This window comes from Lepisma saccharinum, chromosome 26 (genome assembly GCF_977018435.1).
Source record: "Lepisma saccharinum chromosome 26, izLepSacc3.1, whole genome shotgun sequence".
Lineage (NCBI taxonomy): Eukaryota > Metazoa > Arthropoda > Insecta > Zygentoma > Lepismatidae > Lepisma > Lepisma saccharinum.
In genome coordinates, this window is record NC_139254.1 from 24,274,051 (window position 1) to 24,298,587 (window position 24,537).

The following is a 24,537-nucleotide window of genomic DNA, read 5'->3' on the forward strand; positions in this document are numbered from 1 at the left end:
ATTAATGTTAAAGACATTCCGAATTTCAATCATTTCAGTCATAGAGTACCAGTTAATTTAAAGGAACAAGTTTATTCATGCTTGTCAGTAAATGTAAGAGGGATAGATTACAAAGTAGGGGATGTTTTGCTCATTTCTTTTGAATAGATGAACCACTATTTGGTAAGATACAATATATTTTGGGAGATGACAATAAAAGTGTAAATTTTGTTGTAACATTAATGAAAACAATTGGTTTGAATTCTCATGTATTTGCATATGAAGTAGAGCATACTAATGAGTGGTATATCTTTGTTTATGACAGTGTATGTCAATATTCTCCAAGTAATGTTCACATTTCAGGTACTGGCAAGAAATATATATCAGTGAAAAGTAGCTTTTGAAACTCCACTATGTTTCTTAATTTCATATATGTATCAATGTAATTTAATTATAGTTCAGTTATTTTCTAAAGTAATTTTGTACAACTACTGTAACATTAATGAAAATGTCCTCAGTAGTAAATTTTGTGTACTTGTGCACTGGACTTGTACCATTAAAAGAGTATCATAATTTGTTTTCTTTAATTTCCATTTTCTTTTAAATTCATTGAATATTTTTCTATGTGTTAAAAATAAACTGGTGCCTCGCGTAACAAACATCCTACATAACAAACATCAGCACGAGATGGAAAATGTCCCACATTGCAAACTGTGCATAAATATAATCACACATGATTAACCCATCAGCAGATGTAGGTCATTATCTTGCATGAGAAGCATGTGGGGTACTCTATTTCATCTACTAGCAGCGACAAGGCTATATAATTCGTTAAAAACGATTGTTGTAAATACACTAAAAAAGAGACCGATCAAAACATGAAATGCTGAAAGGCTGATTTTCAGAAACTTTACCATAAATTATCTGCTGTTAACTGGGAGATCTTAAAGCTTTCCAATGATGTTAATAGAATGGTAGACATGTTTTATGATGTAATGTACGAATCTCTCGATGAATGCGTCCCTTTAAGACACGTTAAAGTGCCTAAATATCCTAACTGGTTTACGACTAGTATAATTAAGAAAATTAAATCAAAGGCGTACCACCACAAAAAGTGGAAACAAAGTGTAGGCGACCCAACTTACCATGCTAATAAATTTAGAGGAATTAGATCACTAGTAAAAAAAGAAATATCAGCTGCATATGATAACTATGTATTAAATGTTGAAAATAATATGCAGGATGACCCTTCTCTCTTTTGGACGTATATAAATAGTAAAAAACGCGACAAACCAAAACACCCTGTTTCTGAGGATGGTGAGCCCCTACCAAACGTAAACGCGGTTGCAGAAGAATTTGCGAAACACTTTCAGTCTGTGTACACAGGCAATGGGTCCACGTATAATATTGAAATTATGACAGAGCATCCACAAAGTAGAGTGCTAGACATACTGAATATTCAAGAAATCAGTATAAATGAAATCGAAAATGCTATCAAAAAGTTAAAACCAAAAAAGTCCGCTGGACCTGATAAAATCCCACCATACATTTTTAAAGGTTGCGCTGATGTTTTAAAGGTTCCTCTGTCTATCATCTTCAACTCTGTCCTATCATCTATGCAGTTTCCTGATAGATGGAAAGTGACTGCTATATGTCCAATCCAAAAGTCGGGTGAAAACAATACAATACAAAACTACCATCCTATTTCTATTTTATCCACTCCTGCGAAAATACTAGAACAAATACTATACATGCATATTTTTAACCATGTGAAAAATTCCATATCCGAATTTCAACATGGATTCCTACCTAACAGCTCGATCGAAACTAATCTTGGAGAGAAATTGCATTATACAAGTACAGTATTAGACGAAGGGGGGCAAGTAGATGTGATATATACTGATTTCTCAAAAGCTTTCGACACAGTAGACCATGACGTACTACTGAGTAAACTAGGTAGCTTTAATTTGTCACACTCCCTAAGAAAACTCATGGCGTCGTACCTAATGAACAGGCGACAGTATGTCACCTACAAAGGCTCCTCATCCGATGAATTTTTGGTGAGCTCGGGCGTCCCTCAGGGATCCAATATAGGGCCTCTTCTATTTTTGTTGTTAATTAATGATTTGCCCGAACATCTGATTGATTCTCGCAAACTCTTGTTTGCTGACGATTTAAAGTTCTACAAAAGAATAACAAGTGCAGACGATTGTGCCTCATTACAACGCGACATAAATAGGTTGAGTGCGTGGTGTTCGTATAACAAACTTTCCCTAAATGTTAAAAAATGCTTCTCTATTACATACACCAAGCAAAAGACGCCTATAGATTATCAGTATAAAATAAATAATGTTAACCTTAAGAAAGCGGAAAAGGCAAGAGATCTAGGAATACTTTTTGATTCTAAATTAACGTTCACCTATCATCTGGACAAAGTAATAAGCGAAGCGTACAAGCTTGTTGGATTTATTATTCGCACGGGCAGGGCTTCAGAAGTACACAAACACTAAAAATATTATATTATTCTCTAGTGCGTACAAAACTCGAATTTGGCTCTGTCATATGGAACACAGAAGTTCAAAAACATACAGCAAATTTAGAACGTGTAGAGTCAAAATTATTGCGATACATGAAATTCAAACTGGAAGGCGAATACCCCAGGTTCGAATCGTATACCAACTTAATAGAGCAATTCCATATGGACAGACTTGACCACAGAAGGACAGCCCGAGACCTTATGCTACTTTGGAAAATTTTTAACGGCAAACTTCGATCTCCTCTGTGGCTTTCACAATTTAAAATACGCATTCCAAACATAAAAACGCGACCTAAGCTTGGAACCTTCCATGTGAGCAAAGCGCGAACAAATATCATGAAAAGGTCACCTATTTGGAGAATGAGTGCGGTCTACAATGCTATGGAGAAAGAGAATAAAAGCGTCGATTTGTTCACAATTCAAGAAAACAGTTATGAATACCTTGGCTAGAAAAATAGATGGAAATATGTTATGAAACACTACAATATTGTTATTCTATGTATTGTATAAGAAATTGTACTATTCTATTACAATGTGAACTCTGTAAATTGGTGTAAACCTGTTGAGTTCAATATAATAAATAAATAAATAAATTAGATATTTGTACTTGCATATATACTGTTATGTGTGTACTTTTTATAACTATTGTGTGTACAATATTTTCTATAACTTCTAAATTAAACAATCCTAGCATTGAAGGTATTTTGATATTCCCAGCATTATTTTTTTTTCTTTTGCAATGTTCAGAGATTTTTTTTTTGACCTGGCTTGGGAATACATTAAAATTATTGCTATGTACTCTCTCCTGGGAATCTTTTGGGCTAGACAGTGTATATCGGCAGAGAAGGGGACAAAGTGAACAGGTGGAAAAAAAAGCAGTACACGCTGCTGCAAAGGCTGGCAACTGAAGTCACTATCCCCAACCATGCAATTCCATTGTCTGTCACATTGGTGGAGCCCTCTCAAGTCACCATTTGTGCAGAGACTTGTTTTTATTTGCTCACTCCTGAGATTCCCGGAACAGAGTATAGTGACCTGTGAGAAACAGTGTTCTGCTCAATGAACATCCTGGAACAGATTTTGTTCATTATTCGAGACACCAGTTTGTTTGTGTGTGGATGTATATATGAGTGCAAGATGAAATAGGTCTCTGAACTGAAGTCACTTTGCCATGTTTTTCACAACCAGCTGATTTGGTATTTGATGCTGCTGCACTATACCCTAGCCATTCTTAATTGTTTTTTTAAATTCCTCATACTGAAGTGTTTATTATTACGTTAAGGTGGTATTTTTTTTTCAATGTCACTGCACAGAAATTGAGTAGACCACATACATTTTGTAGCTAGAGTGAAATATGCCATAAAACATGATGCAAAAATTTATAGTGAGATTGCAATGTGTCATTGATTGATTGATTTGTTGTTTTAAGTCCACTTTATGCACAGACTGGCTAATCAGTACTGGACCTACAGTTCAAAGTGGGATCCGAACCACTATGTGCCTCCACCGGGTAATGAACCTGGGACCCCTTGACGCTACCACTGTGCCACTGGCCCGCAATGTGTCATTGCAACATATACAAGACAGTACCTCAAAATATAGTTCCCCTTTTTTCGCTAAGTGCATAGCATTAGTGTCGATTTTTTACATCCATGGTAACCTGTGGTAACATGATGATTCAGTTTGTAGGACGTCCAACTACCATACAAGATACCTCGTTCTGATGATCATATCTGTTTCTTTCGGATAAAAAAAAGAGAGGAAATTTTTCGTCTGTCCTAGTAGAAGTAGCTGTGGCACTCATCTGGCCTCACATCAGTGGGTGTAGGGATGTGCAAAGGGGGCTATAGCACGGTTCTGATCATCTCCACTTTCAAATATGGAAAAGAAATATATGCTTCCATGCCCCCTTCGCATCTGCATATAATAACAGGGAATATCTTTCCAAGGATGGAAATAAAGACTTGTAAGGGAGGGAGGATAACTTAATTTAGACCCATACATCATACATGCATGAGCGTAACTTGGGACTTGTATGAACTTGAGGCTTAACTTTTGGGGGCCAGAGTCGAAAAGTTCTTCATCCCATAAAAATAGTGTCCAGGATTATTTGCTAAATAATTGTTATATTTGCATAATTATAAATATATCGTATTATTTATTACTTACCTTCTCAGGTCTTAGGATGATGATAAAAGTATCCTTAACTTGTAAATGTTAACAAACCTGAAACTTTTAGGAGGGCAAGCACCCCCCCCTTGCCCCGCCAAGTTACACCAATGCATACATGTGTGTGTGTGAGAGAGTGGTATACATATTATGTAAAAAAATATATATAACAAATGAATTTCACAATAGTATATATTAAAAAAATAGAGTGTGAAATCCTTTTAAACAGGGGGACAATTCCCCCCACCACAACAATTTTGTCCTACAAAAATCCAGTTGGTAAAGGAATTTGTTTCCTTCTTTACAAATACCGCATTTTTTTTATATGTAATATATACGTAAGTATATGCATCTATACTATAATCTGGTACTTACATTATATATTTATATTATATATACCTGATATATATTTAATCAGGTATTTATATTACATACATAAATAAATCCTTTATTTTTAAAGAAGCCAACCAATTTCTTTACCAACTGGATTTTTTTAGGACAAAATTGTTGGTGGGGGAAATTCCCCCCTGTCCCCCCGGCGATTTCATACTTTTTAATAATCATAATTCCAACAAAAGATCCTTTACTGCCAACAAATTGATGTGGTTGATGGTACCAAACATTTTGCTCAGAGAACTACATCCAATTAGATACAACAAACAGAAGATTTGGTTGGATGAACAAATTTAAGTCAATCAAATAATTTTGTACTCTGAACCTTCACGTTTTGCTCGCGTATAACAAACAAGGGATTTGGTTGCTGTGACTAGGATTTGTTGCAGCCAACCAAACTTTTTTCTCAGTGCAACTAAAATCCATTGTTGAGAGCGAAAATGCTGGCGGGCTGATTGATTCTTCCGCCTAAATAACGGTTGCTTTACTGGCTGTATCAGTTAATATGTTTTCGATATAGGCTGGCTACATATATTTTAAGGTAGACTTTTAAAGTAAAAAATAGTTGTTACAAAAAAAAAAGGAACCAGGGCGATCCCAGGGGTTAAAAAAAAAGTACCGGAGTGGCGACCTAGCCCGACCGCGAATTTTTTTTCCGGTCAACTTGTGAATGCCGGTTCATTTCTTGCTCTCTGATTGGCTGTTGGAAAGTTACGGTGCTCTGATTGTGAGAATATCTTATTTCCTATTTTCAGCGCAAATTTACTGCTTTCTAATCTAATCTAACCTAACCTACAGATCAAATAAGATATTCTCACAATCAGAGCACCGTAACTTCTCAACAGCCAATCAGAGAGCAAGAACCCGCATTTACAAGTTGACTGGAAAAAGAAAAATACGCGGCGCGACCCGCCCTGGCACCACTACACCCCTGGTCGAGACTCAAGAACACAAGGTGGAAATAAAAGGCAGCTTAAAGGGACAACGACAGATGGCAGCACACAACACTATAACATCGAAGTGGAACAACATTTTTGACGATGAACATTTTTAAAAAAGAACGGAAAAGAAAAGTGTAGAAAAGAATGTTCCAACACAATAAATTAATAAAAGGAAGCGGAGATTGAATAAAGAGGCGAAATTAACATATATTTCTAAAGTAGCGCGTACAAAACATTGACATGTGCTTTAAAATTTTGACGTAGATCAACTTTATTCAAAAACTGTATTTGAAGTTTAAGATGTTTCATTTGAGACCCCTGTGAGGTTGACCAGAGCCATTTTCATTGCCCACCTCAAACACAGCCAGAGGTTGTTAGTTCGTTGTTACTTCTCGATAGTTCTCAAACAAATTTCGTTAGTTCCGCAAATGCATGGAAATTATTAAGGAAATAAATGGATCTGGCCAACATCATACTATCACGACCCAAGCTATCCAGATCGGCTGATTTTCTTTAGTTACCGTTAGTTCCAAAAATTTATCCAATTTATTCACCGATTAAAAAATGTAGACAATTTGGAGTTTCCCGATTTCCACATGAATTTTGATGAAACAACGCTCCATATTGGTAGACTCTGTACTAGGTTAGGTTTGATGAAACGTTCGTCATTTTACCAAATGCATAAAATTTATTCACGAAAATAAATGGGTGGGCAAAATGTGAAGTTGGTCCGACCCATTTTTCATTTCAAACCATAAAATTTTCGTAAGTTCCTAAAATTTATCTAATTTATTTGTCGAATAAATAATGGAGGAAATTTGCAGTTTCAAAATTTCCACATGAAATTTTCATCAAACAACTGTTAACATTGAAAGACTGTATACAGCGTGCGTTGATAAAACTTTTGTTATTATTCACCTAACCAAAAAAATGGATACATTTGGAAAAGTAACAAAATTTTGTCAAAAATAAAAATTGTGGTCTCGAAAGAGCCAATATTGACCGTTGTCTTGTCAAAATTCCGTGTTGAAAATGCGAAACTGCAAATTACCTCTATTATTTATTCCGCGAATACATTGGATACATTTTGAGAAAACTATCGGGAAATAACGAACATCAGCCGATCTGGATAGATTTCAGTTCGAAACTGAAGGTGGGGCGTGACTATGTGAAGTTGGTCCGACCTATTTAATTCCTTAATAATTTCCATGTATTTGCGGAACTAACGAAATTTTTATGAGAACTCTTGAGAACATGCATCGCACACAAACACGCACGCACGCAAGCGCACACACATACACTTGTATATCTAATGGACGTCCAAGAATATAAACTGGACATGGTGGATATCTACACTCTGTCCCATGAATCTGTGGAGCAAACGAACGGAAAGAAGTCCTCTGCGCAAGTAGCGACTCAAGAGGGCTCGGCCAATGAACTCACGAGAGGGAATGATGGGGCATGGAGAGGAGAACGCGACAGCGATTTGCAGAATTGTGCACGGCTTAGCTCTGCCCACTCACTTTCTCCCCTTCTCTACCGCTATGCGCGGTGTTGCTCCAGAGATTCTTGAGATAGAGTTTGATAGATGCCCTTGAAGATTTGTTGGGTGGGTGTGGCCACCATAAAATAAATGAAACACGCATACTTACACCAGGTTTTGCTGCCCTCACAACGTGGGAGCAGGTGAGGGCAATTCTGGACTTCCTATCTATGACGACGCCAGAGCCCCACCCGGTGCCGCATCTAACTAGCACAACAGCGTGGTCGAACTTCGCTGAAACAGAACGGAGCACATCAATACAGGGAAACTATGCAATGGGGCACAAATACAACAATTATTGCACTCGGCTGACTTTACACCATAACAGTACCGTCCTTAAAAGTCCAGGAATTTCAAATAAATTCAATTCCGGTCCAGCAGAGAAAAGCAACATGTGTAAATGGGTTCTGGACGTAAATAACCTTTTCATCTGTAAAGTAACTCGGTAGAGGAACATTTCTTTCGGATCAGTTTAAATACGGTCCAGAATCTTTCTTTCAGATCAGTTTAAATGCGGTCCAAGTTTGCGACAGAAAAGATTCCGGCCCTGTTGCGGACCCCAATAGAATTTATCGGTTCCTGGACCTTAAACAACCCTTCACTGGCCTCCCTGATATCGTAGTGGTTACCCCTATTGCCTCGTAATCAATGGATTCTGGGTTCGATGCTTGGCGCAAGTAAACTTTGTGATTCGGATCTCAATTAAAACTTTAGATCCAGTCTTGGTTTTAAGTCCCTATGTCCCAATGGACTTGAACAGCGATTGGCGGGATTTGTTAAAATGAAAACAAAATACGCTACGAGCAGAGTCTTCGTACAGTGAGATGCACAAGTATTGCTTGTCAAATTGTATCTATTTTCATTGTTTTTTCTCAAGCATTCTGCAGGTCTTTAAGGAATGTGTTTTTACGTATGCTGGCGCAAAGGTTGTGAACAGATATATTGGCGTTTATTTTCAATAATTGAAACTCTGGTAAGGGGCCTTTAAGAGCCGGGCGACTGCCCAGGGAGAGTGGCCGCCAATTGTTTCTTTTTTCTATTTTTTTGCTTAAAATAAACAGAATGAAAAAGATCGTGGACAATTATGCGTCCCACTGTACTTGAAAATCGAAACTACTATATAAGTTTCGGAAGAATTTAGCTGTAAGGAAAGGGAAGAAGACTGATAGGGAGAAACTTAGAACACAGAAAGGCTAATCGGGACTGAACCTACAGTTTAAAGTGGGATCTCCACTACATGCCTCCACCAGGTATCGAACCCATGATCGGAGAAGAATATTTGGATGGCAACATCGAAATGGAAGGAAGATCAGCAGTTGGCGAAGTGAAGTTTAGCTACGTTACAGCGCCTAGAATAACGTAGTGTGGAAAACGGCATGGTTTTGCTCTCTCTCGCTGGTTCCACTCGAAACTGAAATCCGCTAGAGGCGCTGGTGTTGACACCGGGGTACAGCGCTCGACTGCTTATAATGGAAGTAAATGGGGTTTTTGCTGCAACGTCTGATTCTTTTCTTTGTAACATTTCTTTGCATCAGAAAATTGTTATGATATTTGGTACAGTAGTCGCGAAAATATTAAAGAATATTATGAACCGTCTATCATGACCTGTCCTTGAGTTTTTTATTAACAATACGGAAGAAAACATAGGTATGGATTGTAACACGTAACATGACAATTGCTGCGAGAATTAGTATTGTGTATGCATTATCCTGAAAGGTTCATTAACATTGTCATTGTCACAAATATTATTTTTATGGAAATTCACACAGACAATACTCGTTTATTTTAATTAATTAATTAATTAATTTTATTATTAATTAATTTAATTAATTTGCGGTTTATTTTCATCAAGTACAAGGTAGACATTTTACAGCCAAGTCACGAGTAAAAATGCACAGTCCTTAACACCAAAGTTCTACTTACCAATCGACACGAATGTAAAGCAATTTGTTGATAGAGATGACAAGGTACATCGTAATCGGCTGTTTCAACTCCATGGAATATGAAATTAAATTCTTTCGAATATCTGCATTTCGGGAAAATGACTTCATAATATGTACGCCACGAAACATTTTTTTCCCCTTCATGACACTATTTCAATTTTATTAGTATACAAAAATAAACTTGTGTACACAATCCAACGTTTGACGTCCAGCCTCACATGCGATATTTTGATGCTCGTGTTGCGTTGCACATAAAACGTATTTATGTTACTTTTCTGTGTAAATTAATACCATTTCGTGACTGCAAATCACTCCACAAATATAACTGTTTCCATCAATTCACTTACCGCCTTTCTAGAGAAACAAATCTACACAATATATTTCAAAAACTAACTAAGCCGCATTACTTTCATAACAAAATTAGCTGCTGTGTCGATCGCACTGCCATCTACTTGTCATCGTCTCGGGGAACCAGTTTCTTGGGTCGTTTTCCACACTACGTTGTTCAAGGCGCTGTAGCTACGTTGTTAAAGGTCCACGAACCCATAAATTCGAATGGGTTTTATTGGGTTCCGCTGCAGGACCGGAACTTTTTTACTAGCATAATTTAAATTCGGTCCAAGTTGCGTGTTGTTTCATTGAAAAAAAAAGTTCCTGTATCGAATTTAAACTGATCCGAAAAAAGGTTCCTGGACCGTATTTACATTCATCCGGGAAAAAGGTTCCTGGACTGATTTAAATTCAGTCTGAAAAAGGATTCCCGGATCGTATTTAAATTGTGTCGAAAAAAACGTTGCTAGATCGAATTTAAATTAAGTCTGACAAAAAGGTTCCTGTACCGTATTTAAATTCATTTGGAAAAAAGGTTTCTGGACCGAATTGGAATACTTTACAGATAAAAAGGTTCTTTACGGTCCAGAACTCACTTACGCTTGCTGATTTTCTCTCCTGGACCGGAATTGAATGTATTTAAATTTCCTGGACCTTTAACAACCCTGACCTTGTGCGCATTGGCTAATCGACACCGGAACTCCAGTTCTAAGCAGTGTGGCATTTAAACGTTTCCAGTGGGGCGGGGGGGGGGGGGACTAGTAGCTTCTTCCGTACCATCGGACACATACACAGCATTCTCCGAAGGGCGAAAACTTTACAACCAAAGAAGGGGGGGGGGGTAATTCTCCTTCATCACCCTTTCAAATACCACCCTGGTTATAAGGTGGATTCGTATCACAAAATATCTGCCAGCCCTGGACATCGAACCAGGATCAATTTCATTACATGTAATGAAATCCATGAGTTTAAGTTTAATCTAGTGATTCCAGGGTTCCATTTCCGGTACGAATCCCCTTTTAAACTGTAGGTCCAGTCCAGATCAGCCTATCTGACTATTAATATGATGTGAAAAGAGTGGTGTTTGCTTACCCGTTATTTAAAATGAATGAAACTACCAGTATATAACACCAAACGTAGTAACATTTCATTACTATTACTACATTCAGTGGTAATACTTCAAATATGAATTAACTAATATGTACAGTCACCGACAATAAAGATGAGACCCCTACATCCTGAAATACTCGTTTCCTTGCAAGGAGTTATGTGTGTTGCTTACTTCTACGGTGCTAAGTGGATTTTAAAACCAAATGTTCAATGGCAACTTCTATCACCGCCCTAGAGTTAGGTAACACGCATAACGCCTTGCAGGGAAGCCAGTATTTCAGGATATAGGTGTCCCATTTTTATTGCCGGTGAGTGTACATCATTCCCAATCTTCCATGAGTCCCGACAACATAATCCGTTGTCCAGGTAACCATAGTTTATTCATTCAGAGCTAGACGACGTGGGTACAAGGTGGTAGTTTTCTATTTGTGTTGTGTTCATTTACAAAATTTAAACCTTTCTAGGCTAATTGCGACAGTGAGAATAGATGACAAAAGCGACGTTTTCAACCTCAAAGTCTCTCGTCTCCATTTCAAAAGTGGTCTCCATCTCGCCTAGGGACGGTATCGTGACGAAGCGAGCCTTAGTAGCAATTCGAATCATCTACGTGTGTGAGGAGACCCTTTCCCGTTCTGTCTCGAATTATAAATGCTTGTCTCGTCTCAGTCATCCGTTTGACGCCCCGCTTCGACGCTACGAACCCTCCAATTTTGTCCCGACTGCAACCACGCCGCACGACTTACCATAATTGGAATAACTATTCAAACACGATAAAGAAAACATCCGACGTATCCATTGCGGTATATGAAAAAAATCAATAGAAGAAGAAGATTATTTCCAAACATAGGGGTAGAACCAGTGATGTGCCGTACACTATAAGTTTACGTCTACACGTAATCTACGCGTAGATTACATTGGGTTGTAGTTTACATAGACTACGTAGACAATCTAAAGTGCATTAAAATTAATTTTCAAGGCTTTCATGAAAGGAAAGTGACATTTTTAACTATATTGGTTCCTAACGAACTGAAAAGAATCCAATTTACGACAAAATTTCTCTTCTATTCTATCATCAACTATGGAAGAAGATAAATAGTATGCAAAAAAAACAACAGATGGCAGTCGTGAGACAATAGTCTCTTTCCCATAAAATACTAGAATATTTCATGTGTAAGGTTTATTTCCTAGGTGAGAAATTGTTCGAATTTGGAAGGAAACGTATGAAAAGTTCTTCTCACACATTACCAACTGATACGCAGTATAATTTTGTTTTACTTGCACGGCGCCCTTTGCTAAGTTATCACCTTTAGCCATGTTGTTTACATAGATTACGTCATCTACGTGTAGAATGTAGACTATCGTTGTTTAGGCGTAAACGCACATCACTGGGTAGAACATGCGTCTTAAGAGCTAGAAATTTGCAACCAGAGGAAGAATCCCCTCCTACAAATCCCACCCTCAACTTATCTATGAATAGCGGAGTAGCTATCTATCACAGTGCGATACGACGTCAGGGATCCCGGGTTCGAATCCCTGTGAGTGCTCCTTCATCATTTCCATCATATCATTAGCCATCACGTATTAATTGATTATATCTAAATAATCCGGCAGATATTCGCTTAGTATGCTCGATTAAGTTTCATAGTCAAGTAATTTTGGATTAGGTAACATTTTAAGGTATCGTACGTTACAGTTTACCAAACTCTCAAACTAGACCGAGAACCTCGGATACTAAATCTCGTCTCGCCTCGTTTTCTACATACTGTCAACAAGTCTCGAAGTATCTGGTCTCGAATTTCGTTACCATGACTGTACAGAGGCTGTCTTTCAATTTGTCCACAGGTACAGACATATAAGGTTCATGTAAACTTCGGAAACAGTTTACATTCGCTGAAAGTTGCACTCCCGCAGCCGGGGACTAAAGAATGGCCAAAAGATGGCGGGGAAATCATCCGCTGCCAAAAGACGAACACGGAAGTCTTATGAGCCGTGTGAATTACTGAATTCGCGTGCCCAGCACGGGCTTCGTGGAGTCCCCCATTTGAATTCCAGTCAGCGAGTCTTCTAACGACTCGCATCACGAGCCTCGGACGCAAATATGACGCTTCGCACTTAACGTAAAGTGGCATCAATGATTTGAATGGCGGTGGCGGCTATGATGATGGAGCACGTGACAACCGAGGCACTTGCCAAAATGGACGCGTGAAGAAACAGGCTGACGTTGAAGGAGGGCTTACCATAGCCACGAGTGGAAAACATTATAATTTGAACCACAGCCAGAGCGCCAGCAATGAATATGGTAGTTACCCATTCTTTGTCAATGTAAACAAATAGGCCTACACATCACTCATGACATTGGTTATTTCGATGGAAGCTGTCTTGCGCGTAGGAACATAGCGCATATGATCAATGTTGTAGTCCTAAAACTTTCACAGAATATACGCTAAGTTTCGTGAAATCTTACCGTAAGTAGAGACCATGTTTCCATTAAATACATGAATGAAGTCAATTCACTTACACAAAGAATGTCATTCATGGCAGAACACTGACCCATAACTTGCATAAAATTAGAGATGTTGTAATAAAGAAGGCATTATAAATATTAAAAATGAACACGTATTTTAATTAATGCATTTAACTATACCCGATGGAGGCTCATAGTGCTTCGGATCCAACATTAAACTGTAGGTCCAATCCCGATTAGCCTCTCTGTGCATTACATTAAACATAAATTGTTGTTGTTGATTTACTTTATTTTACTTCGCTTTTTGTGCCACTTTTGGCTAATTTGCGAAGATGGGGATGAGTGATGATATGATGAAATTGATGAATGGACACTCACAAACATCCATGCCCAGGCCGGGATTTGAACCCGGGACCACTGGTGTCGTAGTGCGACGTGCTAACCACTCCGCCACGGGGGGCCGGTTCATTTAAACATAAAGGCTACAGTAGTGTCTTATAGGCTACAGTACAGCGTTATTGTATTTTCTTGAAATGAAAGAACATTATTTAGGGAGATTTCACACCGAAGCGACAAGCAACACTTGCCACTTGAGGATTACAAGATCACTGGTGTAATGGCCAAATTACATAAATAAGTAAAAATGAGAAGACATTATAGCTAACACTAAGGTTAACCAGAGGGCACACAGATAGTTCTTTACACGAAAGCATTTCGTTCAGTTAGCTTTTGCGATTACAAGGTTTGTACAGCATGAAAGGCACGTCGAGTTACACCATCTAGCTAGTAATATCATAAATTCTGTTATAAAGTTTAGACAGGGATGGCAACACTGGTTGGCAAGGTAACCCCGCAATGTTGGATCAAACAACAACCAGTATCATTGTGTGTTTGGCTGTGGTAGCGGAAAGCGCAAAAAATTTAAAATCGCCATATCTACGTTCCTAGTTCAGCTAGGAGGATAGTTTATAGCTCGTTGGACTCGGAATTAAGTCCTCTTTCCGATTCTACAATACAAAATGGGTGTTTCCATTTAAAATTTCACAGTTGCCAACCGCCCCACTCCCAGGGGGCGAGGGTGGGGAATCAAAGTGTGATATCATTGAATACTTTCTTTCACTTATTCAACACGTATTTCTTCGTTTTCCGATTCGATGTGTATTTCTCACGACATGTGACCGTTCCGGGACTTTTGGACCACCCGGTAGAATGAACTGTACGGCTGCGGCTAGTATGTTTATGCTAAGGGTAACACCGGAACTAACAAATAAGAAAGGAACTATTTCCCAGTAGTCACGTGGTTTTGTCATCATTAACTTCATTCTTACGGTGGATGGAGCAGCGGGGATGATTTGTATTTTGGTTTTGTTAGTTAGCGTCGCTTTTCTGACACTTTTGTCTAATTTCGAAGATGACAATTGGTTACAGGCCAGGACTAGAACTCGAGAACTTTGGTGGCGAGATGGAAAGCTGACCAGTTAAGAAGCTGGACCACCGAGCCGATGACAGTGAGGATGAGATTCATTGCGTTGATCTGGAAAAATTGTGTTTGCACTTTGCTTACTTCAATTTTTTTTGCGAATTTCGGCTAATTGCAACAACGAGGATGAATTTTGATTAGCATGTCCATGAGAGAAGACCCAAATCAAGGTCAACGCTTGAAACGGAAGCTTCCACTGACTACATTGTGATATCAGGCTAAATATTTGTTCTGTAAAATATTTTAGTAATTAATTTCATGTTTTCCAGGGTAGCCATATTCATATATTTTTCTCTATTTTTTTGGTCTATGATTTTGAGGGAAGCTGCAAATCCAAAATCTCCTCCCTTCACTACACCCTTGGTATGCAACAATTCGTTGTTCTCGTCGACTTGTAATCAAGGGGTCCCGGGTTCGATTCCCGGTGGAGGCACATAGTGGTTCGGATTCCCACTTTAAACTGTAGGTCCAGTCCCAATTAGCCTTCCTGTGCATAAAGTGGACTTAAAACACCAACTCAATCAATCAATCTAAAATGTTACCAATGTGGTCGTCTATGATTTTAGGTTCCCGCAGTTCAATAATCGTCCAATGGATTTGGAACAACAGCGCCGCCTGATGATGTAGCGATTCATTACGGGAGAATTCACACCGAAGCGACACGCGACACATGGGGGCCTCCCAGATGGCGCAGTGGTAGCGTCGTCGCCTTGTAATCAATGGGTCCTGGGTCCGGTGGAGGCACATAGTGGTTCGGATTCAACTTTGAACTGTAGGTCCAGTCCCGATTAGCCTTACTATGCATAAATTTGTCTTAAAAACACTAAACCAATCAACCGACACGCGACACATGCCGCTTTGGAACAAATCAATCAGCAGCAACGTTTCACACCATAATGGCATGATTGGTGGAATCCTCAAGAGTGTCGCCTATCGCTTGTCGCTTCGGTGTGAATTCTCCTTACAAGATCTCCACAGTAACTCTCAAAGCACCATAGTACCATGGTTACACAAACACGTATCTTGTGATGTATAGATCCATTCCTATGTTCTAGTATATCGGTCGTGGCTGCACAACTCATACATAACCTTCGTTCTTACAGTGAAGAGAATAGATAGATATCTGTGTCCCCATGTTTACTAATTTTCATTGTGGTTTGACTTCTAACTTCAAACTAATCGATTCCAGAAGAGCCACTGTACTATTTCAGAATTATTTTTGTACCGTACCAACAGTTCCTGTTGGACATCCTTATAGAACGACAAGGTTTGACGCATATTTCCCAGAAATTCTTCGACAGCTACCATCATCTCTATTTGTACCTCCAAGTGCCACGGAGTTCCAAAAACGTGAGTCTCTCCCCTTCCACAACTCCTGAGTGGTCCTCAAAGGCACTCGTCCGAAAGAAAGAAAGCGGATGTACACCCAATCTCCTCCCAGAGTGTTGACTTTTTCACCTCCTTCACGCTGAATCAATTGTTCCAATTGCAATTAAGGAATTCCTCGAGATATCAAATCATGACACGCTTGTGTTTTATCAACCTTCAGAGTCCTTACTTCTATTCTTACTAATGACGTCCATTTGAATGTCATCACCCAAGGCAAGAGAGCGCTTGTTGGGCTTTCCAAGTGGTCCACGTCGCGCTATTTCGTGACGTTTCGCACCATTGACTTCTCTTTAGGATAAATGCTGCTTCTTACGTTTACTTAAGTCTTTCCGCCATTTTGGTTATTAGTTCATCTTCGTCACTGCTAAAAATAGACCAATCATGTCACATTGAATTCTTATTGGCACGTTCTAGAAGAAAGTATTTTGCTTGGCATTTTTTTTAAATATTTTTGGTTCGATCAAATTCTACCGTGTAAAGGGAAGAAATCATGCAGCATTTTGATGTCATAGGATATTCTTTGGCGTATTTCAGAGATAGGGCCGGTCATAGCATTTCGAGTACCATAACCAATCAGGAGCGAGCTCTAGGTCACGAGTGCAGATGTCATGGCGGCCGAGTGAGACGTAAACAATGTACCACTTCACACTTTTAAAAGGTAATAACTAGAGCCCGGAAGTTTGGCAAAATGCCTCTTTTTATCTACTGGATATATTGCGTATCAATCCCTAAGATTGTATGTTTATTTTATTAAGTCTCTCTGAACGCTTCATGTTGACCAGGGCATTCACTTGTTTTTCTCAGCTGTCTCAAGCCTCTTAGGCATGTTTACAATGCATTGTGTTGTGCCATGCAAACCTCCTGAGCATTCAGGAAGCAGGTAATACTTCTGGGTTTGGTGTCAGCGGTTTGCATGGTAGCAATTATAATAAACACGATTCGGCGATTCGGCATCGAGGAAGAGCTCGATAGCCAGGGAATATAGAGGTGAGACAAGCTGGGAAGTGACTGGACTTTGGGAATTGAGTTGGTAGAGAGAGGAGGTCAGCAAGACAGGAGGTCGATAGTGGAAGCACGCTTTGGTCAACAAGTTAGAAGCTTACAGAGGACTTCGCTATTTTCATTCAGCTCAGAGACTTCAGTTAGACAGGTAATTATCCTACACCCAGCCATGATACAGGTTCAACGGTTCACAAAATCCAACGAGTTGCCATTGTCTTTTCAGTAGTTTAATTCCTTTGTGTAATTTGTACCTTTCGCATGCCAAGCAATAACTCGTCATGTCAATGACGAGTGGTCTCATCAAGAGGATGAATGATGAGTAGTTTACATCACCCCATCAGTTAACTGGTTCAGATCCCTTCATTCTATAGAATGACACGTGGATGGAGGTGCTTAGGGCTTTCATCCATTTTTTCGGAAATGCGATGAGAAAAGAGGTTTCAACAACCAGTTTAAATTTAAACCCCACCCAAAATTTTGACACGTGGTCGAGGTGCTGGGATTTTCATTTATTTCTTCATGAACTAAATGAAAATTGAAAGATTAGTCTTTGTAACCAGTTTAGAATTATTCCCCACACCAAATTTTGACACGTGGTGGATTTGCTAGGGCTTCTCATGCATTTTTTCGGAAATGCGATGAGAAAAAAATTTGTTAACCAGTTTAGGATTCAACCCCACCCCAAATATTGACACATGGTCAAATCCCACCCCAAAATTTTGCTCATTAGTTTAGTTTTTTTGGTATATAATATATAATAAAAATTTTCCGGATATACGTTTTTTATGTTGTTTGGAATGTTTTAGGGGCCTTTTCATTTTGCCTATTTTGCCTATTTGGGACCCCACTGCCTATTTTTAATTATAATGCCTTTTTTTGCCTTTTTCAATGAAATTGGACCATTTTTTTTTAAAAAAAAGTGTGTATATAAATTATTTTTCTCCCAAAAGACGTTGTTGGCATTTATTTTTCTTCCGTTTATTATGTGAATAATTTTCGCCTTATTTAAGTAATATTGAACTCACGCATGTTTCAACATTGCTGAAGGAGAAAAGTGTGAGAAAAAAGTATTTCATGCTGAGTTAGGATATTGCCTTTCCGTTAACATTTCCTTGTGCATGATTGACTGCTGAAAACCTGTTGCAGAACACCTGCACAATTACGTCATCACGTCCAGCGTCCGTGTCAGGAGGTTATTGACAAGAAACAGCACTAATGCCCAAGGGCCTTTGCATGGATTCCAAAATCAAGTTCTCTATCTTTAGTTAGTTCTGCACTTTGGAGGGAAAGGATCGTGTAGTTGTCATCATGCCGAAATTTAGTGTGCCATTAAGTGGTAAGTTACATGGTTACGTGCGTGAATTTGGTGAAAATTGAAATGCTCTTCCCAATGTAGATTTTAACATTTTGCCAGAAATTATAGATAAAAGTAAGCAACTTCCAAATGTGCCTTTTTTTCGGTTTATTTTGCCTTCTTTTCATTTTTAGTGTCTATTTTCCACATTATAAATGCCTTTATGCCTGCCTATTTTAACGAAAATAAATGCCTGAACATCCGGGCTCTAGTAATAACTATTCAACCGAGAGGAATAACGTTTCATATGAAACGGTATTAGGCACAAATCAGTGGCGCTGCTAAAATGCATACTTCTTAGCGCATACAGTAGTACACGTATGGAGGAATAAATTAGTTGTTTCAATTGTAAACACCGGGCACTGGCTCATGGATAGAAAATATCCCAATATCATGATGGTTACTTAACGTTACACAAAAATGTGTGCAGTTTCAGTTTGTTTACACGATATCTCGTCAACTAAATAACCATTGCCTCTTTTAAATTACATCTCGTCCTCTTTAAATTTATCATTTATGAAATGAAAACCGCGTAATTCAAATGCCCTTTCTACCGTATATGCACAGGCGCACCAAGAAATTTTCTATTGGCGGTTCAACCAAATGAAAAATAAGAAAAGTTTAAATAAATCGGCGTGGTTCTTATTCTGAAGCAACAACTTTGGTACGGGATGAACTGAAAGTCCTACAAAAAGGAGCAACAATTGATAAATGCTGCAGTTCCGTTCCTATTATTTGAAAATGATACAAGGATGAGAAATTTTATATTATAAAATTGTGGAAAAAAGTAATTTTCTGTATAACGTGGTGGCCCAAGGGAGGGGTCCTGACCCCCATAATCCCCCTCGGTGCGCCAATGCGATTTTTTATTATCCAAAGTTCTCTGCACGTTTCGCATCGCACAATGCTAAACGGAATATTGCGTGAAATGCTTCGTGTAAAGTATTGGCTGCTATCAAAAATGTTGTAAGATTTTTGGAAGCATTTATGCTAGCAAAAATGGTAAAGAAAATTCTTTCGTCTAAAGCGGGCCTTAGCTAGAGCATTCACGTATCAAGTTAAAACGAATTATTATAAAGTTTTTTGTATTAGCCACTTTATGCACGGATGAGCTAATCTGTGCTGAACCTACAGTGTAAAGTGAAATGAGGACTAAAAGTGGTAAACGTTGTAAGTGCCAAAAGTGAAACTGTTGGGAAATCGCATCGTTCCGCACATCAGCCCGTAAGAACGTGCACACTAGTGACCTCTTTACACGCCCTTTGAACTACTTAGAGGGCTACCAGCCACATTTCACGTTTACCACATTATAAAGCATGGCACATTTCACAGTTTAACGTGGAAAACTGTGTTTGAATTATTGTGGCACTTACAGCGTTTACCAATTTTAGTCTTCAAATCAGAACCACCATGTGTCTCCATCGGTTATCGAACTCGGCACCCCCTTGACTACAATGCGACAAAAATACCTTTACGCCATCGTAATGGCTCTAAATTATTATTATTATTATTGTTATTAAGTTATGGGTCAGAGAGTCCAGGACTTCGCTAGTGTAATACACCTAGGAAGGCTGGAAATAAAATTGTCCTTTCCTCTCCACGTGTTCGGAGCAGCGCCGTCCTCACTTGTTCATACGCAATGTGGCGGCAGTGTTACATGAACTTTCTTTCTAGCCCTCGTACATTTAAAAATGTAAACACGAGATATATTGAAAATGTTTTACTGAGGAAAATTCTGAAATATTAGTAGTGTGTTTTATACAGTGGTATTTCTATAGCATTCATAGATAATATGCAACATTATTATTGTTGTTATGACATTTATTCGATGTTTTGGGAGTGCAAGGAGTGGCCATTTTCGATGGTACTGATTTTCACAGAACTGCATTTTGAAGGCTTGCGAGGCTCTGGCGTAAAAGAGGTTCATACAGTGGGGAACGTGTTTGTTACATCCTTATTATATTTGTGATTGCCCAATCACCAATTTCATCCTACCTGCATCGTCCCTCTAGTGCACTTCTTAAAATAAACATACTACGGCTACAGATATCTTAATCTCAGGGGGATAGGTTCTCTATTCGAGAATTCCAAATAAGAAAGCGTTTTATAGCCAAGAGGATATAGTTAAATGCGGATCCATATTCTGGAAACTATACACAATACAGAGAAAATATATAGCAAAGCTTGTATATACACTGAAATATATATATATATATATATATATGCTGATTCCAAATTTACGTCGCTTATATTCTTCTTATACATATATGAATAATTGAAAGGAAATCTTCTTCTTCTTTCTTCTCGTAATTTCTCGGAAAAGGCTTCTTCTTCCTTCCTATCTTTGATCTGGGAAAAGGCTTCTTCTTTTCTTCTCACAATTTTGGGGAAAAGGCTTCTTCTTGTTTCTGTTTTTGGAAAAGACTTCTTCTTTTTCTTCTCTTTGATTTGGGAAAAGGCTTCTTCTTCTTTTCTTTCTTCTATTTTGGGAAAAGGCTTCTTCTTTTTTTTCCTTCTTCTAATTTATTGTATTTCTTTTTAAAACGTAATCTTATTTATTACATATATGCGCTCGCTTTCCCCGTTTCTTTGGCAAACGATACAAGCTATACTTATAGAAAGAGTAGGGTCGACTAAACTGACAATAGCGCCACCTCCTATGTAACGACCAAAAGGGGAATAGCCCAGGATCGCTAACAGCAAGCGCTGCCTATGGCCCAGTGCGTCTAATAAGAAGCGCTACCGTAAGTGCTTCGGGGCGTCTAATTTGGACACAGCGCTACCGAGGGACGGACAAATACAAAAGCTGACGATATTCTCCTCGTCAGAAGATTAAAAAGGAGAAAGATACATTTCTGAATTCATTTGCTCACTTATTAACTTTCCTAATTGTTTCATATTTTGATTTTGATTTGTGGTTTTAAGTCCACTTTATGCACAGTAAGGCTAATCGGGACTGGATCTACAGTTTAAAGTGGGTTCCGAACCACTTGTGCCTCCACCGGGTATCGAACCCGGGACCCCTTGATTGCAAGGCGACGACGCTACCACTGCGCCATCGGGGACGCTTTGTTTCATATACGAGCATATTTTTAATTATCCTAATTGGCTATATACAACATTTTATTCACTCCTTCTATAATTTTTATACTCTTCCTTTATATATTTTGCATTTACTATAATATATATAATCGCTCTTCTCCGCTCCAAGTTTCTACAGTGAACTCTGCTTTTCTTCATATGGCGTACTGCCATCTATCGTCGCTCTCGGGAAACATTTCTTCCTTGCATTTTTCATTGTGTCGTCGGAAACTGGCACGTGACATACCACCATTCATCCCAGTGGCGGATCCAGAAGTTACGGTTGGGAGGGGCGAATTTTAGCGGAGTACCTCACCTTACCAAGGATCAATTCTAACCTACACTATTTAAACAATATATGATCCGTTAGCAGGAACCAACTATGTTCTAGAGATAAGCAATATTTTTGCATATGGGTCCAGGGTTTGAACAGATTATTATTATATGATTTTTATGTAATATCACAGTACAAAATATGTACATAAATATGTACCAACAATTGATAAAATATGTAGCTACGTAAATATGTATTATCAAAAGGATATGTAGGTAAATATGTAATATAAAAATATGTAATATTAATAATAATTGAGTATCCAAGCAATTTCAAGATTTATGCTAGATATTTATTTAATTTCAACATAATTTTAAGGATATAAGTTGTTCAAATTAAAATTTTATCAAATTTATGAACTCAAAAAGCACAGCAACGTGCTATTTTGTAAACTATTGATTACTTCTGACATCGCAAATTATTGTATAGAATATGCAAATATTTAAGAGAAGTCTTTGTAACTTTCGAAACGAATTGTAAAAAAAAAGGTCTACAGAAAGAACAATCGGATGAAAATGCATAGCTACTTTTGTACTTTTTGTACGAGGGAACATATTGTGTAACTCGCTACGTACAGGAAAGTAGCTTTCTTGTCCAGTCCACGGACGCCAAGTTTCTAGGTGCTTTGCCAAAACCTAAAAGTCATACGAAAATATGTAACCAGAAGGGAAAGGGTATCTTTCCGGTATCTTTCGATAAATATCAGTTCCCGTATTTTTCTTTTGTCTTCACCATGTGTTTCGAATTGGCAGTCAATTTTAGGTGATTGTAAGTATACTGTGTATCTCGTTGTTATGACATCACATGAGCTACAAATGTTCCTCACGTTTCAGAGATCGAAAATATAGGAAAAAGGATCAAGATATGAAAAAATTACCGAAATATGTTGTTTTATGTAAAGTAAATTAGCAAATATGTAAAATATGTAATATCGTGGCAAATATATAAAAATATGTAACATAAAACTTATGCAAAATCATGTCAGTTATATAATTCGTTGACATTTTCCTGTTCAAGGCATACACTGAAGTGCCAAAACTCATGGGATAGCGGGAGGGAACCAGCTGACGGCGCTGTAACATCGCGGCAAACCAGTCGAACGTCGCGATTCAGTTGTAGTGTTGCCAGGTAGACTTCTGTGACTGCAGTGAAACGCCATGTTCCGTGGTGATGGCAACCCGAAAGGAATTATCGGCGTTTGAGCGTGGGATGATAGTTGGTGCTAGACGAATGGGGAATGCGATTTCGGAAGTTTGTCCGGACACTGAACTATTCTCGCTCCACAGTGTCAAGAGTGGACCGTGAGTACCGCATTGGAGGCATTACGACCCATCAAGGACAACGCAGTGGCTGCCCACGAGTGATGAATGACCGCGACCAGCGACGTCTGGCCAGACTCGTCCGGGCAAACAGACAAGCAACAGTGCGTGATCTGACAGCAGGAATCAATGCAGGACGCCCCAGGAACGTGTCTCAGAGGTCAGTGCAACGCAATTTGGTCTCCATGGGGTATCGCAGCCGAAGACCGACACGTCTGCCGCTACTGACCGCTGTCCATCGGCGACGGCGATGCACACGTGCTCTGCAACACGTGCATTGTGCCTTAGAGGAATGGCAACGTGTAGCGTGGTCAGATGAGTCACGTTTCCAATTGGTAGGGTCCGGGTGTGGCGCAGATCCCACGAGGCCATGGACCCAAGTTGTCAACAAGGCACTGTGCAAGCTGGTGGTGGCTCCGTCTAGGAGCGGGGCGTGTTTACTTGGCATGGTTTGGTCCAGGATGACAATGCGCCATGCCACCGGGCCGCAATGGTGCGCCACTGGTTTGAGGAACATTCTGGCAACTTCCAACGCATGAATTGGCCTCCTAGATCGCCGGACATGAACCCTATCGAGCACATGTGGGATGTCATCGAACGAACTATTCGTGCCCAGGATCCTCCACCTGCAGCAATAACCGAATTGTGGACGGCAATCGAGGCTGCATGGCTGCACATCCCTCCCGCAGACTACCAGCGACTCGTTGCGTCCTTGCAGAAGCGTGCGGTAAGGAAAGGCGGGGCAAGCGCCGCTTGCGTTGTTTTTTAAAACACTTTTGATATCTTAAGTACGTGTTTTTCAATGCCTTTATACACCTTAGAATGGAATTTATTTACTATAAGATATTTACATTACAGAATTTTCATTTCCCCTATTTCCTGTTCTATTGGCTTGAAACATAAACCGGATGCACCCTTGACGACGATGGGCGATGCGGCACGACTGACCGCGTTAGAGGAAGAGGACTGCTCGCCTTTCTACCCGCTTTTCGAGTGACTTATGCAGTTCTTGCATGGTCACTGTCGATACCCGTTCACGAAGAAAAAAGACTGAGGGCAAGCAACCCCAAGACCGCATCTGTCTTTGGCAAGGATGTTGGAAAGAATTCGTCCACACTGGCCACAAGGTTGCTAACTTCCAGAATTTTCTGTGCGTCCGTAGCACCACCA

General features: G+C 39.1%; 1 protein-coding gene across 2 annotated transcripts in view; it reads right to left on the minus strand.

The window, feature by feature from the left end:
* Positions 1-24,537, minus strand: part of LOC145979567 (peroxisomal leader peptide-processing protease) — a 606,981-nt gene that overhangs the window by 60,945 nt on the left and 521,499 nt on the right. For both annotated transcript variants that reach the window (XM_083112540.1, XM_083112539.1), the window contains exon 6: positions 7,671-7,795. In XM_083112540.1, the coding sequence (XP_082968666.1) occupies positions 7,671-7,795 (125 nt within the window). The remainder of the gene's footprint in view (positions 1-7,670; positions 7,796-24,537) is intronic.